Genomic DNA, 20,123 nt, shown 5'->3' with positions numbered 1-20,123 from the left:
ATGTAGGAACTCCCCTTGAAATAATAGTTCTCGATCACTTTCCTCAGTCTCATCCTTTTTGAGAGAGAGAGAGAGAGAGAGAGAGAGAGAGAGAGAGAGAGAGAGAGAGAGAGAGAGAGATGATATATTAACCTAGCTATGTAAGATACTGAATAAAGGAGAATAAACTAAATGAAATGAGGATGAACTCATGAAAATATAAATAAACAGACACATCTATAAAAGGTGAAAAAAACAAGGGTATAAATTAATCACATAGTACCCTTGACCTATTTTGCTTTTACAGTCCCTTCACAAACTAGTCAAGAGCAAATCTCCATTCCTAAGCTCTTGTCTCATTGATCGCTGGTTTCTACAAGATTTAAAAATGCCTACGTAGATAAGATGAGTGTAACAAAAAAAGCTCCGTTGGGAAGAGCTACGGGGACCGGCTGTGGCAGACGAGTCTCAGGACAGTCAGACTGACGGGAACTGGTAAACACATCGACTGATCAACATCCAACCTCCATTCCTCGACATGTCGTGCCCTGACCTGTGTCCCTGAGTGCTGCTGCAGAATCCAGTGCCTGATGCGTTTACTGGCCAGAGCAGGAGTGTAGGCGAGCCATGTGAGGGCGTGTGGCGGTGGCTGAGACTCTGGGCCCTGGTGTGGGGGCGGCGCCACTCATGACAACCTGGAGGTAACGGCGCCCTTCACTGTCACCTATCCTGGGATTATTTACTCCTATACTCTGGCCCTCCGTTACCTGTCTAGTGGTTATTTGCACCCTGTCCCATGCTGTCACCTATCTATGGGTTACTACATACGCCTGCTAATCACTGTCACTTCCTGTGGGGTTACGCCTTGCCTCTCTCATGGTCTTTGGGCAATTAATTGCTTGGTTATTGTTTATTAGGTCTTTAGGCTAAATTCCGACCTGGGAAGGTACTCTTCAAAGCCTCCATGTTTATGAAATGCTTGATATATTACATTTGAACATTACAATGATATAAATAAGTTTTCTACATTCAGACCAGGACAATCTTTAATTATGAGTCCACATTCACATTATACACTGCTATATGTTTACTGTAAATACATTTTATTTTTAGTAAGAAAAGATAATACAACAGTATGATACAATATTTTTGCTTATGGACCTCATTTATATAAATAAAGGACACTGTTCCCAAGAGTCTGACCCGCACGCTCGCCTCGATTCCTGGCTCCCACTTTGCAGCTCCTCCACCCAGCTAATTTGACATCACATATATGAAGCCACGCTATTGGTCAACGAGAGAGAGAGAGAGAGAGAATATAACAACAAATAAGGAGAGAGAGAGAGGGAGAATTTGAAAACGAATAGGGAGAGAGAGACAGAGAGAATATAACAACAAATATGGATAGAGAGAGAGAATTTGAAAATGAATAAGGAGAGAGAGAATATGGTAACAAATAATTCAGTGTTTCTCAACTTTTTACCTTTGCACAACCCTTAGAATACATGACATGTCTCAAGGAACACCTGCGCAAAAACAAAATTATATACCATATACAGGCAACCCTCGCTTAACAAAGGGGTTACGTTCCTAAAAAACCCTGCGTTAAGCGAATCGATTATAACAAGTTTAACCCCTGACTTGAACTTCCATTCTGCTCTGGAAGGGGACTGGCCTTTTTTCTTTATATTTTTGTTGTCCTTGGCTAATCCTCCTCTTTTACATAAAAACTGGTGCGATAAAAGAAACATGCTTTTATAAGGCAGAGAAACATATTTTTGATCATTTTTTCTAGTTAAAACATAATCTAAACTAATATCTACAGTTCATCCTTCTCCTCCTCCATGTCTTCATGACCCATTTTCTCCTCCAGCAATGGGAATTTCTTTTAAAAAGTTGTTTTCTCCTCTTCAAATTCATGGAAAATTAGCAGCATGACTTTACTTATCCAATTTTTCAAAACATTTGAAACTTCAAAAATTCATGGTGCGGCAAAGTCAGGAAGTCACAGACTTAAGACTCTGAATGATGTGCATCTGAGTGTGTGATGGCTTATCTGGGCTGTTCTTTGTGGGGTTATTGGCTTCATATAGAGATAAACAAATAAAGAAAAGTGTCTTTATATTCTAAAAACAAATATTTAAAGGAAGAAAAATTGACTTGCAAAAACCAACTGCAAATGTGCTACTTTAAATTGCAGTCCCTATTGTCACTTATAGGCTGACAGGAATTCCATGGGAAGTTTTATGCCCTATATCAGACAACCTTAGAGACTGCCTAGCTGGAAGATTTAGTAGCTGGGCACATTCAAGGTTTTTTTATGTAGATGAGTCTGGAATAGATGCTTGGCAAATTTTTGGTTTTGTCAGGTAAGCTGTTTTGTATTCATCTGATATGAGTATTGGCTCTATGCAGTGTCCTTTACCTTTTTATACACATGTGGTCTGTCAGGTCCACTGAATGACTGATGTGGTGATAATTGATTGGATTGAAAGCAGCACTGACAAGATATATATTCTCAACATCAAGGTCTCTTATATAGTGCTTCCATTTATCTTAATATATATTCCACTGATCAATAAATGTGTTATCAGTTTTACTTCTGCCTAGTGTAGGAATCTGTGGTCAGGTTGCCTATCTAGTGACTCACACACCTGAAATTCACAAGCTTGATATATATTGATGTTTTTAGCAATGTAGTAAGATAAGTGCAATAGTGGCAATAGCAGTACATACAGGTGGAACCTCCCAAATCAGACAACTGCTGGGCCTGAGGCTTGCCAAATTTTGGAAAATTTTGAACTACAGGTGGTCCTTAAGTAATCACCCTAAAATACCCTGCATAGTCTTAGTCAGCCTGTTTTATAACCATAACATTGTTTTGATATGATATATGTTAGCTGTACAAGTAAATATGCATGCAGAAGAATACAGAAAAACACACACCACCACATCATTGAGGCGTTCCAGTAAACTTATGTTATTCCAGGAAATTCAAATTATTTCTGCAAATTGAATTTATGCTGGATTATAGGATTTGCTGGATTACAAAATTATAGTATAGAAGTAGTGGTATCTTTGGCAGCAATATTAGTAATAGCAGCCTTTGTAAGAAAAATTGCAGCTTAAGTAGTAGTAGTCCATATAGTGTCTTGCTTTGTTTCCATGTCTCTAAGCTCATGTTTTATTTTTTTTATTATTTTCTTTTTTTTTTTTTTTTTAGTCTCACTTATGAAAGATAACATTATCAGTATTGTACGCTCACTCAGCAACCCAGACTAGGTACTCAGGTGTTGACAGGCCTTATCCTCATCATACTGTCATCATCTCTACAGGAATGTTGTCAATGTCTTTTAGACTTGAGGATTTTACAAGCTGTGTTCATTTGCAGATGAAAGAGATGGAAGTGTCAGTGCATCTTTATTTTGTATGTATGTATGTATGTACGTATGTATGTATGTGTGTGTGTGTGTGTGTGTGTGTGTGTGTGTGTGTGTGTGTGTGTGTGTGTGTTTCCTTTTATTACATTTTACCTCACTTCAGTTTCATTAATTTTGTCATGAAGTCAAGTGGTGTGTGTGTGTGTGTGTGTGTGTGTGTGTGTGTGTGTGTGTGTGTGTGTGTGTGTGTGTGTGTGTGTGTGTGTGTGTGTGTGTGTGTGTGTGTGTGTGTGTGTGTGTGTGTGTGCCCTCTCACGTGCACACTTTCTTACCTAATTGTGTTTTTACAGGATAGAATCAAGCTCATGATGTCCTATCTTTTAAAGTTAATTTGTCATATTTATCCATATTGTCATTATGTGTGTATGTGTGTGCATGTCAGTCCTGTCTTCAAGTAGCAATGTGTTTTCTTGAACAGACAAGATGATTTAAGTGTGAGAAAATGTGTCCGCCATGGTCCCTTTAAAGCCCATGAAAGAGACAGCTCCCTTTCCTCCAGCAGCCTTCGTGGTCCCCAGCACCTGAGGGTAAGATGTAGCACAAATCACATCTCTGTAGCTGGAGAATTTATGCTTATACTATGAATGCAAACTTTATATTTCTATGTTTATACTTTAAGGTTTTATCTTTATTTATTTCTGTTTATTTCATCATTTATTAGAAACTGTATATGATTTCAAGGAACCTGAGTATGTGCTAATCAAATTTGGAAGCTTAAGAGATGAAGTTGTAAATGTTTTTTTGTCAGTTTATGAAAGTGTATTTATTCTGCTGTATACTAGTCTTGTATGATTTGAGCCTCCATGTTCATTTGAATTGTGTTGAGATGCTTTGCTCAGCACAATGGCAGTGTTTCCCTTCACAATAAGAACAATCCCATGTGCTCAAAACAAACCTTGTCTTAGTATTAAGAAGTGAATCTTTTGAGAAACTTGTAAAAGGTAACAGATAAATTTCAGGTGTTGCTGGTGTGGGAGGTGTGGGGAGCTGTGGCAGCCATGATGCGCCTCCGCCGGCCCTCCAGCCTCTTCTGGGCTGTAGCACTCACCTTCATGTTCTTCCTGTACATCGCCCTGCCCTCCAGCACCCCAGCAGGTTGGTGTACATGTGTGTCGGTCACTGTTACGATAGTGATGCATTTTTGTCTTTGTATGTGCACACCTTCACGATAAGGGCAGACTGATTCATACATGTTTTGACTACATAATTGTGTTAACCAATAAATGGAAATGCCCAATTTCACTCACATTAATTGTATCCCAACTCCATTTGGACCCAATGCAAAAATGTTGAAAAAAAATATATGGATCATCTTTACTGAGTTACACAGATTTGAAAAAGAAAACATCTTGTCGGACAATTAAAGTAAAAACATACAAATATATGTTCATATTTAATTTTCATGATTTATTTTTTTTTAAATATTGAAAAAAAATAATGACTGCCATATAGTGTATACATAAGAATTCCTTGGAAAGAAAAGTAAAAAAAATTAATATTCTGTAACTGAAATGGTTGGTCTTTCTAAGAAATAGTGTAAAATTCCTGTTATACTTCCCAATTGTGGTGCTCTCACCAAATGAAAATGAAAAATTTTTGTTTTATTATTTTGATAAATAAACATGTAAATAAACAAATACACAGAACATGCATACCCACAACATGGTTTATCATGATAACTTTTGCTTGAACATATTACTGGAACAATTATCTGAAAATTATTTATAAATTGTATGCTCTCCATCCCAATTGTGGTGCTCTGAACAAAAGAAAGTGGCAATTCCTGAAAATGTGATTTTCTATAAATAACCAAGTCAGCTGTGACTGACTCGTAGACTTCAGTGAATGTTATTTCACCAGTGAGATCTACAGTTTCCTTAGCCAACAGCTGCTATATTCTCTCATCAGACAATCCAGAGAGATATGACATGTCAAATTTTCCTATGAAAGAAACCAGATGAAAAAATAGTAATAACTATTACATACATGTAGAACGAGAGAATAACTGTAGCAGGACTCTTATCAAATCCCACCGAACATAGCATGAGTTAAAGATACTAGGGCCCTGTATATCACATATATAGGCCTATAAACTATGTTTTCCATTGCTTTTGTTCACAAGTTAATATTTCATAAATGGATCTTGTGGGTTCACCTGGCATCACAGCCTTTACCTATGAGGGAAAGAGGACCGCCAGCAAGGAGCTCGGCTGTCCTCCTCTAGATTTTTTTTACCATGTGGGCTTTTCCACGGGAGTTTATGGGCCTGAGGGGATACTTTTTTGGGTACCTCCTATCTCAAAGCCCACCCGCTAGGAAACCCTTGCCCCAAGTGAGGAAGTCCAACCTACACTTGGACCGTGAACAAGATTGGAACCTGTACGCTAGGAGATCCCTCAGACCCCAAAGAACGCGTGGTTTCACTGTACCACGGCAGCCCCCTGATCTAATGATAAACAGACACTCAACCCAGACCCATAGACCTTGGAGCCAAGTGTGCGTGAAAAATGGCACACTTTTACAAAACCACTGACGTGTTACTCCAGATGGACTCACATTCCCGTTTAAGGTTTTTTTTTTTTTTTTTTTTTTTGCAATAAGAGATAGTGATAAAGATACCAGAAAACACTTCATGGATTGTTTAAGTAGTTTTCTGAACACCTCAACACTTGAATCAGTGTTGTCATCTCATTCTAGTCAGTGGTTAGCAGATTTAATGTTGTATGTGATAACCATGCTGTCACAGAGTCATAAACCACAAAGGAGTAAGTGAGTTTCAGGCAGCACCATCCTTCCAGAGCCCTGCCTGTGTGCCCAGCAGCACAGCCTGCCTCCCAGCATCCTGCCCAGGACTCACCCTCTGGATAAGCACAAGTTGGCCCTACTCATCCCTTTCAGGTTTGTGTGTATATGTGTATGTATTTACCTAGTTGTAACATACTGCAAAAGAGCTATGCTCATGTTGTCCCATCTCCATATAATAACCTTTTGTGAGAGATCTTGTTGAATGCCTTCCTGAAACCCAAGTAGATGCAGTCCACCCAAACATCTCCCTCTTGCACTACATCTATTACTCTTGAGTAGAAGCTTATTAAATTTGTAACATGTGATCTTCCTCTTTTGAAACCATATTGTCTCTGTTAACATACCTTTCTCCTCCAGATATTTTGACCATTTATCTTTTATTATCTTTTAACATATTTTTACCGCAACACTAATTACTCTGGTCTGTAGTTCTTTGCTTCATCTTTCGAATATCGGCACAGTATCAGCTCTCTTCCAGTCTATTTTGCTAGTTCACATATTCTGTTAAACCACTCCTTGTGTCTAGACTTAATCATTTTTTTGATTGGTACATGTTTCTTTATTCCTTCATTGTTCTTTTCTATTAAAATTCTCCACTTGTCAGTTTTCTCCATTATATAAAAGTTAGTCCAGGTAGTGTGTGTGTGTGTGTGTGTGTGTGTGTGTGTGTGTGTGTGTGTGTGTGTGTGTGTGTGTGTGTGTGTATATATATATATATATTGTATTGTATTGTATTGCATTGCATTGCATTTTATTCATGGTTGCTTGTTGGTCACCCAGCCAGCCTTCTCCATTACAGAGCAAGCTCAAAGCTCATAGACCAATCTTTGGTTAGGACTGAGACCACACTACACACCACACACCAGGAAAGTGAGGCCACAACCTCTTAAATTACATTTTGTACTTACTTGCTGCTAGGTGAACAGGGGTGGCACATTAAGAGGCTTGCCCATTTCCCTCGCCACGTCCAGGATTTGAATCCAGGCCTTCTCAGTTGTGAGCCAAGTGTGCAAACCACTACACTATGTGGTGTGTGTATTTACCTAGTTGTATTTACTTAGTTGTAGTTTTACAGGGCCTGGGCTTTAAGCTCTTGTGGCCCCGTCTCCATATCTACACTTATCCAATTTTTCTTTAAAACTATGCACACTCTTTGCTGACACCACTTCTTCACTCAAACTGTTCCACGTCTCAACACATCTTTGCATGAAACTATATTTTTTAGCATCTCTCAGACATAATCCCTTCCTCAGTTTTTTACTATGCGATCTTGTGCCTCTAATGTCATATTCTTCTCTCAGGATCAGTTTCTCATTATCCATTTGATTCATTCCATTAATCAATTTATAAACTTGTATCAGATCCCCTCTCTCCCTTCTCTGTTCCAGGGTTGGTAGATCCATAGCCTTTAGTCTCTCCTCATATGTCATCCCTCCAAATTCTGGAACCATTCTTGTAGCCATTTTTTGTAGTCTCTCCAACTTCCTTATGTGTTTCTTTTTATAGGAGGTCCACACTACTCCTGCATATTCCAATCTGGGTCTTATTAGAGTACTTATCAATTTCTTCATCATTTCTTTGTCCATGTAGTGAAATGCTAATCCAGTATTCCTTAGCAAATTATATGTCTCTGAAAATTCTATCAATATGGCTTACTGGTTGATTGTTTTCATCCATTGTCACTCCCAAGTCCTTTTCCTTTTTTTACTTTCTCTAGTTCTACTCCATCTCCCATCTTATAGATTCCCACTGGTCATCTTTCACTCTTTCCCATTTCCATGACATGGCTTTTGTCCACATTGAATTCCATCTCCCACTTTTTACTCCATTTCCAGATCTTATTTAGGTCTTCCTGCAATATTTCACAATCCTCTTTTTGCTTTATAACTCTGCACAGTTTCGCATCATCCGCAAACAGATTTATGTAGCTGTTCACTCCCTGTGTGTGTGTGTGTGTGTGTGTGTGTGTGTATTTACCTATTTGTATTTACCTATTTGTGTATTACAGGGCCCGAGCTAAGCTCTCTGTGTCCTGTCTCCTTGTCCATTCCTGTCATATCTCTCTTTCATCTGATTGACACACCGCATCAACGACATCACTGCTCAGTTTATTTCACTTATCAATGCTACGATGTGGGAAACTGTATTTTGTTACGTCATTTAGACAGATGTCTATTATTAGCTTTTTTCCATGTCCTCAGAGATGATTACTTGTGGTCACCTTTATCAACTCTCTATCCAGTATGTAAATCTTGTTCACCAATTTATACATAGTTATCATGTCTCCTCTTGTTCTTCTCTCTTCTAATGTGGTCAGCCCCAGCTTCCTCAGTCTTTCCTCATAGTCTAACTCCCTGAGTCCTGGTACCATCCTTGTTGCCAGCCTCTGTACCCTTTCTACCTTCTTCACATTTTTCTTCATATGCGGTGACCAGACACAAGCTGCATATTCTAACTGGGGTCTTATTAAGGTACATAATATCTTCTTCATCATTCCTTCATCTAGGTAGTGGAATGCAAGGCCAATATTTTGAAGCATGTTATATGTTTTCCAAAAATCTTGTTAATGTGTTTCTCCGGTGACAAAGTGTTTTGCACAGTTACTCCTAAGTCTTTCTCCTCATTGGTCTCTTTAATTTTCTCATCACCCAGCCTGTAATCCCAGTTTGGTCTGTATCTACTTCTTCCCATTTTCATAACATGGGTCTTGTCTATATTAAATTCCATCTGCCACTCCTTACTCCACTCATATATTTTATCAAGATCTTCCTGTAACTTGTTACAATCTTCCACATTCTTTACTCTCCTCATAATTTTAGTATCGTCCGCAAACATGTTCATGTAACTGTCAATTCCTACTGGCATATCATTAACATAAATCAAAAACATGATGGGACCAAGCACTGACCCTTGTGGAACTCCACTGGTTACCTTCTTCCACTCGGACTTCCTTCCTCTCACCACTGTTCTCATTTCTCTTCCCATTAAGTAATTTTCCATCCATTTTGCTAGTTTATCATTTACTCCTCCAATCTTCTTTAGTTTCCACATCAGTCTATTGTGTGGTACTTTATCAAAGGCCTTTCTCAAGTCCAGGTAGATAGCATCCACCCATCCCTCTCTATGTTGTAGTATGTCAGTCACTCTTGAATAAAAACATAATAAATTGGATACACGATCTTCCTTTTCTGAAACCAAACTGCCTTTCACTCAGAATGTTTTCACTTTCTAGATACTCACTCCACTTAGCTTTAATTACTTCTTCACATACCTTGCACAATATACTAGTCAACGATACTGGTCTATAATTTAGCGGTTCCATTCTACTACCATTCTTATATATAGGCACAATGTCAGCTCTTTTCCACTCTTTCGGGACTAATCCTGTTCGTATGGAGGTTTCCACAATATCAAATACGGGGTTCAACAATTGATCCTTACATTCATTTAGCAACCTCCCAGATATGCCATCAGGCCCCATTGATTTATTAATATCCAGATTGCTTATAATTTTCCTTACATCTTCCTTAGTAACCATGATGTCCTGCATTTGCTTTATTTCCGTAGGCCTTCCTCCCATAAAATGCTCCTCCTTTGTAAACACTTTGCAAAAGTTGTCGTTCAAAATTTCAGCTATATCTCCAGCATCCTCATATACTTCTTCCCATTTTTACCTTTTCTATTGCCTCCTTATATTTAGTTTTCCATTTATGAATTTGTAAAACATTTTGGGTCACTATCACAGTTTTCCACCACCCTCTGTTCATATTCCTTCTGTGCTGTTCTCCTTACTTCAACATATCTATTCCTTGCTGTTTTGTAGACTTCTCTTGATAATACATCACTGTTTTTCTTAAGTTTCTTCCATGCCTTTTCTTTGTTCTTTTTTGCTTCTTCACAATTTCTATTAAACCACTGTTTATTATTTAAAGTCCTCTTTCTGTGATATGGCACAAACTTTTTCACAGCAGAGTTATGCAAATCCATAGATTTATTGTATTTCAATTGCATATCCCTTTCCTGGTATACCACGGACCAGTCAATTTCATTAAAGAACTCCCTTATATGGTTATAATTTACCCTAATATAATTTAATTTTTCCTCCCTGCGTTCCACAATCTTATTCGTGCTTAATTCCGTATCTAGCTCAAAGCTTAGGACATCATGTGTGTGTGTGTGTGTGTGTGTGTGTGTGTGTGTGTGTGTGTGTGTCCTCTTTCTGTGTGTGTGTGTGTGTGTGTGTGTGTGTGTGTGTGTGTGTGTGTGTGTATTTACCTAATTTACCTAATTGTAACATACGGAAAAGAGCTATGCTCGTGTTGTCCCGTCTCCATATCTATTAATGTCCAGCTTTTCTTAAAATCATGAATATTCCTTGCGTTGACCACTTCCACGTCTAAACTATTCCATGCTTCCACCCTTCTATGAGGGAAGCTATATTTTTCACATCTCTCCTATAAGTGGCCATTTTAGTTTTTCCCATGCCCTCTCGACATTCTTTCATTCCACATACACAGATCTTCCCTATCCATTTTTCCATGCCAATCATCACTCTGTATATTGCTATCAGGTCTCCCCTTTCTCTTCTGTTTTCCAGGGTCGGAAGTTGCATTCTTTTCAGTCTGTCTTCATAAGTCAAATCTCTTAAGTCAGGCACCATTTTTGTTGCAGCCCTCTGTACTTTCTCTAGTTTCCTTATGTGTTTCTTTAAGTTCGAGCCCACTGTATTGTTGCATATTCAAGCCTCGGTCTTATCATTGCAGTAATTATTTTCTTCATCATTTCTTCATCTAAATATACGAACGCCACTCTTATGTTCCTCAATAAGTTCAATACTTCTCCAATTATTTTGTTTATATGTCTCTCTGGCGATAGGTCATTGGTAATTGTCACCCCAAGGTCTTTTCTTCATGACTGGTTTTATGTCTTCATTTCCTATCTTGTACATACTCCTGATTCTTCTTTCACTCTTGCCAAACTCTATTTTCTTGCATTTTGTCGTGTTGAACTCCATTTGCCATGTACAGCTCCATTTCCATATTCTGTCCAAGTCTTCCTGGAGTAGTTCGCAATCTTTGTCACATCTCACTTTTCTTAACAATTTTGCATCGTCTGCAAATAGGCTCACATAACTGGACACCCCATCCACCATGTCATTTATGTAGACCGCGAACATTACTGGTGCCAACACTGATCCCTGTGGAACTCCACTCTCCACCAAGCCCCATTCTGATGGTCTGTCCTTAATTATTGTTCTCATTTCTCTTCCTACCAAAAGTCTTCCATCCATTTTAGTAAACTGCCATGCACTCCTCCTACCATTTCAAGTTTCCAGATCAGTCTCCGGTGTGGTACCTTATCAAAGGCCTTTTTTAAATCCAGATATATTCCATCAGCCCAACCATCTCTTTCCTGTATTACATCTATCACCCTCGAATAGTAACATATCAGGTTTGTCGTGCATGAACGCCCTTTTCTAAAACCAAATTGACACTCACAAAGTATGTCATTTTTCTCCAAGAAGTCTGTCCATCTATTCTTCACCACCCTCTCACACATCTTAGCTACCACACTTGTAAGTGACACTGGTCTATAGTTCAATGGGTCTCTCTTGTTACCTGATTTATAGATTGGGACAATGTTAGCTCTTTTCCAGTCTTGGGGCACTACACCTTCCCTTAATGAGGCATCAATTACTTCACAAACTTTTTCTGCCAGTTGCTCCTGCATTCTCTTAAAATCCATCCTGATACCCCATCAGGTCCCACAGCTTTTCTCACTTCTAAACTCCCCATCATATTCTTGATCTCCTCCACAGTTACTTGAAACTCCTTCATAATCCCTTTCTGTTCCATTACCAGTGGTTTGTCAAAAGCAGTCTCCTTTGTGAATACCTTCCGAAAGCATCCATTCATAGCCTCTGCCATTTCCTGGGATCTTCACTGCATACTCCATTTACTTCTAAACTTTCAATACTTTCTCTATTTTTGATGTTGTTGTTCACATGTCTGTAAAAAGCCTTGGTTGGTCTTTACATTTATCAATTATATCCTTTTCTTGTTTCTTTCTTTCTTCTCTTCTAATCAACACATATTCATTTCTTGCTCTTTTGTAACTTTCCCACTGCTTAATCCGTCTTTTCCTTCTCCACCTCTTCCATGCATCCTCTTTTCTTGTTCTAGCCTTTTCACATCTATCGTTAAACCAGTCCTGCTTTCCAACTTCTCTATGTTGTCTTATTGGTACAAATTTTTCTCACCTTCTTTGTATATTTTTATAAATTCCTTCCACTTTTCATTTGCTCCTTAGCACTCTTGAATTTCATCCAATTTGTCTCTTGAAAGAATTTCTTTAGGTTTCCAAAATCTGTCTTGGCATAATTCCATCTTCCCACTTTATATTCTTCATTTCTTCTAGATTTCTCTTCATCTATCACCTTGAACTCCAAAACTGCATGATCACTCTTTGCTAAAGGGCACTCCACCCTCATCTCCTCAATGACCATTGGCTCTGTACTAAAGACCAAGTCCAGTCTTGACGATGCTCCCTCTCCTCCAAACCTAGTATCTTCTTTGACCCACTGAGTTAACACATTTTCCATTGCCAGTGTCAATAGTGTATTTCCCCATGTTGTCTCTGATCCTTCCATTGACCAGTCCTCCCAACACACCTCTTTACAATTAAAATCTCCCATCATTATAGTTCGTTCACAGCCACCCAACATTTCTTCCAGACATGTTCCTGTATCACTTATCATTTCTTCATATTCCTGTACTGACCATGCATTTGTCTTAGGTGGTACGTACACCACTATGTAGTGCCTCTTTTTCCTTCATTAGTTTCTGCTCTGATCTTTAGCACTTCTGCCTTTCCCATACCTTCTTTCACTTGATCCACCTTTATATCTTTTTTAACCAGCAACATCACTCCTCCTCCCATCTTACCTACTCTATTTCTTTTCCAAACATTATATTTCCTTCTCCAACCATCATCAGGTCTTCTCCTCTCTCAGTTTTGTTTCAGTAAGACCCACAATATCTGGGTTCTTGTCCTCAAGTAATCGTTGAGTTCTAAAATCCCGATATCACTCCATTTATGTTGGAATACATTACATTCGCTCATATGTAAGTTTCTTTAGTCCTTTCTTGCTGTACTTTTCTGGGTTATGAACCACTTCCTCAGTCTCATATCCAAGATTCTCCAGAAAAACTCTTTCTTCTCCTCTTCTGTCCTCTCTTCATTTTTTTTCAAAGCCTCCTTTCTCAACTCATTTAACATTTCTCTTTCCTTTTCACCGAGATCTCTTCTCAACCAAATCTTCCTTGTTGTTTCCTGCTGGGCTAGCCTCCATGACTTCTCCACCAATTCATCTACATCCTTTTGTGACTTAAGTTTGATTCTTATTGGCCTCATACCTTCTCTTGTGAACTTTCCAATTCTATGGAAGTCCTCTATTTCTTGTACTAGGTCTTTTCCTCCTCCTGCACCACATTAATGATATTATTTATCACCTTTTTATGTTTTTCTCTCTCCATTTTACTCGGTGTCTTATCCTCCTCCACACCAAATATCACCACACATCTCTTTTTGTCTACAGTTTCCCTCACCAATGTCTCATTTGATTTAATAACCTTCACCACTTTCTCAGCAATCTTCTCTTCTATGATCTGTTGATCTATAATTTCAGCAAGGCCCAAAGTTTTCTCCCCAGACTCTTTGATTTCCTTTTCCAGACTTGCAACTTTGTAATTTACCTCCTTTCTTTCCACTTCCTGACTTTTTTCCATTCAGCCTGCTTCTCCATCACTTTTCCTAGAGATTCTCCACATTTTTCGCAATTCACTTTAATTAGCTTAACTTCCTCTTTCAGTGCTTCATTTTCCTTCTTCATATCGGCACACTCTTTCATTACATTGTCATAACTCGTTTCCAGGCCCCCATACTTTTCAAACAGTTTTTCAATTTTACCTTCCAACTCCAGAATTTTCTTCACATAAGCGCTCTTCTCCATTATTCCTTGAAATCCTGTGAAGTCTGATTCATCTTTCGAGTTCACGGCCGCCATGTTGCGCAGATGTAAACAAACCAGCTGATGGCTCAAACGCAGGCTACAGTTTATATTTACCTTCCCTGGACATTATTTTGCTAATCAACAGTTAACATGACTATATGGAGACGGGACAAACATTACCAGCTCCTTTCCCACCTTGGTTACTCTTAGGCAATGGTAACTGTAGAATTAGAGATGATTGCTCTGGAGCTCAGCGACCACATCCGCCATCGACAATGTCCCGTGTGTGTGTGTGTGTGCGCGTGCGTGTGCCCTTATGCACCTGATTGTAGTTTGAGGCATTAACCTTACCATACTGTGGTGTCTTTCCAAGATTGAGTATTAGTATGTATATGTTCCTTTAAAAAATTATGGGCATTTTTATATGATGCTAATTATGTTTTCCTATCCATTTATTATTCACAAAGTAAGTTAGTTTAGGGAAAATAAAGTTAACATTTGTAGTGTTAAAGTTTTCTTGATATTAAATTTAGAAAAAAAAGAAAATTAGAATAATGTGTACAGAGTCATGATGGTAGTTTTGTTTTGTTTCAGAGATCGCTTTGAAGAGTTACTCGAGTTTGCTCCATTTATTCACAGTTTCCTCAACAAGCAGCACAAAAACCACCACATCTATGTTATAAACCAGGTTAGTGTTGCTGCCCTCTTATGAATGTTCAGGTAGTTTGGACCAGACTATTGATAGAGTTTGCTCAAGTCATGATTTCATAATGTCCAGTGCATTATCTTAATGTGAAAGGGATAGCTGTCATTATGGTTTCATTGAAAGAAGCCATAATTTCAGAGTTTATGTAATGATTTTAATTTTCTATGTTTTGGACAAGATGGAAAAACCATGGCTCCCTAAATCAAATGTTGTAACTTTTATAGTATTTTTCCCAAAATTTAAAGGGAAAACCAGGATTTATTTGAAGGAGATTTGAAGGAATTTATGGAAACATCAGGTTTTATCTTGTTTACTTAACAGTCATGTCCTTATCTATAATTCTTAAGAAGCAAAAGAGACTTCAAGCTTTGCTAGATAAAAAAGCTGTCACTGCATGGCTGACCTAGAGATTAAAGAGAGAGCAGGGTGGTGGGGGCAGTAATGGGGTCTGTGGAACACAAGGACCTTAATTCCAGAGACAATCCACAATTAGTAACAACTATCGAATTGAGTAAAATGAAGTTATTATACTAATACTTATGTACAATATAGTGTCAGCGGGAATGTAAATATTTATTTTGTTTTGAAGTTCTTATTTCCAAACAATAATTACCATGAAAAATACCAAGAAAATATATTTTCAGAGTATTTTTTTAAAAGGATATAATACTTCACAGTAGTATAATATTATGCAACTACATCTTATATATGTTTACTATAGACATATAGTAGCTGTCACAGACTATGTCTGTGTATAATTTCAAGAAAGGGTACATCCATTTCCTGTCAATCCTTGGTTTTCCTGAGACACTATTTATGTGCTGCATCACCAGGGGGAACTAAACATGAGAAGCATTTCTGCAAAAAAAACTTGCATAAAAAAAGATAAGGAAGGAAAAAATGAGAGTATTGACACAAATTTTAAACAGTTCGTAACTCAAAATGACCTTTGTTATGTGTTCAAACTGCATCTCCTTTCATAGTTAATTATTAACTAAATTTGATAAATTTATAATGCATAGGACTGTAGTTGAGAAATAACAGTATGTGTGATTAAAAAGAATGTAATGTATGTGTAGAAGGGAAAAAAACTGCCAAAAATTTTATGATGCCTGAAGAAAATATATGACCAAAGAGTTGTTTTGTATATGTCAAGGAATCAAATATAAGAAAAAAAAAAAGTTACTGAAAAGTATGAAAATTTAGTACAATTTTTCTTGTCTGAAAATTCTTACATTCTTCCAAAGATGAAAATTAATTAAAAAACAAAACCCTGTGCAAACAAACTTAACAAAAATTACACATATGGATCTCTAACTTCTGTGAAAGTTATAAGGAGATTGGATCAAATTGTTATGAGGGATTGTGACCACTTTAACATTATTACTGTCTTCTGTTACTAAGTTGAGGAGCTTTTGAGTGTCTCACCTTTATTGATTGTAGATGATCAAGTCTTTAATTGTTTGATGAGTGGTTCCCAAGTCCAGGGTCACGACCTAGAATAGGGTCATGAGTCTATAACTGAGGGTTGCCAAAGGGTCTTACAAAAATATATATTGATAATTCACAGCTGTTCACACTTTTATTTTGATTAATGTAACTGCTTTACTTTAGTAGCACAAGGTAAAGATTCTACTGGACACATACAAACAAAAGAGGTGTGCTCAAAAAGCACTTATACTTGTGCAGTTCTGCCTGCAGTACAATTAGCTTTCATGTACAATATGTGTACTTGACTGCCAAACAGTCAGCTAGTTTTCTTTCTTTTTAATTTGTTTTTATTCCCGTTTAAAATGTATTGAATTTCATTGTGCTACAAAGTATAGACTGAAATATAATAACAAAAGCTCATAAACATTTTGTAAATATATAGGTATAACTGTAACTTTGAATGGTTGGATTTATTATTACAATAATTAAAGTTACTACTCCAGATTAAGACTGCATTTAGGGTTGCAACCAAAAAAAGTTGGAAAACACTGTGTTATATGAATACTTGTGGCTTGTGAGCATAAAGGGAAGAACAAATAACAGGTATTAATAGACATAACAGTGCTCTCACATCTTCCTCCACACACTGTCACCAAGTCTTCAAGTTTTTTTTTCAATACCTTCAGTTCCAATGCCTGTCTGAATCACAGAACTAGGAGCTGCTTTTTTAAATCACTAAATGAACGATACATCATTATTTGGTGTAATTTTAGTCAGTCGTATTTCCATGTCATCTTTCTCAGCTTTCTTAAATATTTACAGGTGGACAACCTTCGCTTCAACCGAGCCTCTCTCCTCAACGTGGGATTCCTGGAGTCCAGCATAGACTGTGATTACATTGCCATGCATGATGTGGATCTCCTTCCCCTCAACCCTGAAGTGAGGTACCAGTTTCCTGAAGAAGGTCCATACCACGTGTCAGCGCCTCACCTCCACCCAAGATACCACTACCCAACCTTCATTGGGGGCATACTGCTGGTCAGGAGGTGAGTGTGCTGCCCTCTCTTGGTACTATTAGTGTTGTCTGTTTGTGTGTATGTTGCCCTGGGTCTCTATGATTAATGAGATGTATGTATCTATTTATTTGTGTTTTATATCATATATTTTTCATAATGTATTATTTGTTTTGTTTAGATCTTATATAAAGAGAGTATCTTGCTTGTATTCTTTACTGTGTCTATCACCTTTATTTTTTCTAGAACTTTAGAACAAAAGTAATAGTTCTGATGATGACTAGAAATAGCTCTGTGTGTGTGTGTGTGTGTGTGTGTGTGTGTGTTTGTGTGTGTGTGTGGGTGTGTTTGTGTGGGTGTGTTTGTGTGTGTGTGTGGGTGTGTGTGTGTGTGTGTGTGTGTTTCACTGTTTGATCTGCTGCAGTCTCTGACGAGACAGCCAGGCGTTACCCTACGGAACGAGCTCAGAGCTCATTATTTCCTATCTTCGGATAGGCCTGAGACCAGGCACACACCACACACCGGGACAACAAGGTCACAACTCCTCGATTTACATCCCGTACCTACTCACTGCTAGGTGAACAGGGCTACACGTGAAAGGAGACACACCCAAATATCTCCACCCGGCCGGGGAATCGAATCCCGGTCCTCTGGCTTGTGAAGCCAGCGCTCTAACCACTGAGCTACCGGGCGTGTATCTTGCTGTGTGTGTGTGTGTGTGTGTGTGTGCGTGCGTGCGTGCGCTTGTGTGTATGTGTGTGTGTGTGCATGTGTGCGCGTTTGTGTGTGCGTGTGTCACTATATCTCAGCTAGCCGACTTCACAGGGGATGTTAGCTCTGGACATAGACATAGATTTATTTGTTTCATATGGCTGTTTCACAATAGAATGTTCAACTCATAAGCAAGACATCCAAAGCTTGAACCTTTTGCCTTATGGAGAAACTTTTATCATCTAATTTTCCTTCTGCTAAGGCTGCTTTCAGGTCTCTTCAAACACTATAGAAACCTATCTTAACTTTCCATACATTGTTCATCCTTCCAAAGCTGCTGTGTAGTCTCTTCAAACATTATAGGGACTACCACATGTGGCCCTAATATCTATCCCTCATTTACTTTGTGCTCACGTTCCTTAATGATCTTACAGCTTTCCCTTCACAGAGTTCCCTGTTTTGCTCCCTTTTTCATGCTTCCTGAAATCTTTTCTCTTCCTGTACTCTCTCTGATTTCATTATTAAGATTACTGCCAAGAAACCTTATGTTTGTACTTTAATTTACAAACTCCTCCCACTCACACAAAACAAGATGTTCTTGCCATAAGAGACAGTATTTGAAATTTTCTGCATTCTATTATTTCCATTAAATGTTTTGCTTTTGTCTATTAATTGGACACCATACAGAGAACAGAGCTCTTGGTTCCCTCACTATTCCTATTAATTGCTTCTTAGGACATGCAGAGAATATAGTGGTAACATTCTTTTCTCCCAATGTGTATGTGAACGTGTGGTACTTTTTTTAACTGCCCTGTGTGCAGTTGTCAGCCTGGAATATTGATAGAACAGACTTTGTGTTTCAAAAATGAAAATGAGCTCAAAGACACTCCACCAGGAGCATATTAAATAACTGATAATTCAGATTTAGTGCATGTGTTGCAATAGTTATTCTTAATCATTGTGAGTGAGTGAGCCTTGAGGGAAATGAAGTGTGAGGTTAGATTGCCACCCACTCTGGTAGCTAACCTTTACAGGTAACCTATAGTTGCATTGTCTGTGTTTAGTCAGATCCACAAGTTAGTTATTCCTCAGGATCATGTGAGTACTGTGTATTGTGTCCAATGGAGCCACACGTGCTGCAAGACTTGCCAAGATGTACCAGACATGCTGTGCGGTGCCTGCTGCCTGCCTCCTTCAGCAATGCCTAAGTCCAACCTTGGAGACCTGAAGATTCCAGAGCTAAATAATTTTGTAGTGTGAAAGTCAGACAAGAATGCAGTAAAAATGTGAAAATTGAGAAATAAGAGAGGAAAAGCAAAAGAAATATTCAATCCCGGGTAACTAAATGAAGTGGCAGTTGCAAAGTGTGTCATGAATGTACAAAAATGAAACTGCATGTTGTTGCACAGTTGTGTGGTGTGTTGTTGTGGGCACTGACTTTCCTTGTTTAACTTGCCATTTTTTCCTGCATATGGAGTCAGGAAAGAAATTCAAGAACAAATAGAAAAGTATGAGTGAATTTATTGAATCTCTTGCAGTGCTACATGGCAGATGGTTTGTGGCACCAAGGTAGCAGAAGGAATTATTTGGTTTCATATTCCTTGGTGTGAGGTTGCATGGTTACCTATGGGAGCATTGATTTCTGCCATCTTCATAGTGTTTTATTCATGTGACCATATGACAGACACATCTTTCAACCTTCATCCGCATCCTTTTCTTTTTGTACTACTATGCTTTTTGGCAACAAGTCCACATATAGTGGTGTTATATTCTATTTAAGAATTCCTGTCATGATGTAGGAAGCCCTCATGTGACCTCATCATGTGTATGGTCATTCCTCGTATCTGTCAGTGTCTCCTATCTGTTATTCATTTTCAGAGCATATCCTCCAAATAGATGATCATACTCAGTCAGGGGCATAAGCTACAGTTGTGCATGGTTTCAGCTCCTATCTCTGCCTTGTAGCTTGTGGTGGATGGTGACTATAACACTTAAATACATCTGTACAGGTCATGTACTTCATTTTC

General features: G+C 38.2%; 1 protein-coding gene and 1 long non-coding RNA gene across 3 annotated transcripts in view; one reads left to right on the top strand and one right to left on the bottom strand.

Annotated features, from left to right (window-relative positions):
- Positions 1–291: 291 nt before the first annotated feature.
- LOC123515088 (beta-1,4-galactosyltransferase 7-like) overlaps positions 292–20,123 on the top strand; it is a 29,869-nt gene continuing 10,037 nt past the window's right edge. Inside the window, exons 1-6 of one of the 2 annotated variants that reach the window (XM_045273512.1) lie at positions 292–680; positions 3,838–3,946; positions 4,379–4,514; positions 6,218–6,317; positions 14,830–14,923; positions 17,195–17,418. In XM_045273512.1, the coding sequence (XP_045129447.1) occupies positions 667–680; positions 3,838–3,946; positions 4,379–4,514; positions 6,218–6,317; positions 14,830–14,923; positions 17,195–17,418 (677 nt within the window). In that variant the 5' untranslated portion in view covers positions 292–666. The remainder of the gene's footprint in view (positions 681–3,837; positions 3,947–4,378; positions 4,515–6,217; positions 6,318–14,829; positions 14,924–17,194; positions 17,419–20,123) is intronic. The other variant, XM_045273513.1, reaches the window with a different exon arrangement.
- LOC123515089 overlaps positions 15,518–20,123 on the bottom strand; it is a 6,044-nt gene continuing 1,438 nt past the window's right edge. Inside the window, exons 2-3 of the long non-coding RNA XR_006677772.1 lie at positions 16,370–16,437; positions 15,518–15,799 (exon numbers count right to left, since the gene is read on the bottom strand). This is a non-coding gene — a long non-coding RNA (uncharacterized LOC123515089). The remainder of the gene's footprint in view (positions 15,800–16,369; positions 16,438–20,123) is intronic.

This window comes from Portunus trituberculatus, chromosome 38 (assembly GCF_017591435.1).
Source record: "Portunus trituberculatus isolate SZX2019 chromosome 38, ASM1759143v1, whole genome shotgun sequence".
In the NCBI taxonomy this organism is placed as follows: domain Eukaryota; kingdom Metazoa; phylum Arthropoda; class Malacostraca; order Decapoda; family Portunidae; genus Portunus; species Portunus trituberculatus.
The sequence above is the reverse complement of the archived record's forward strand: the minus strand, read 5'-3'. Positions and strand labels throughout refer to the sequence as shown.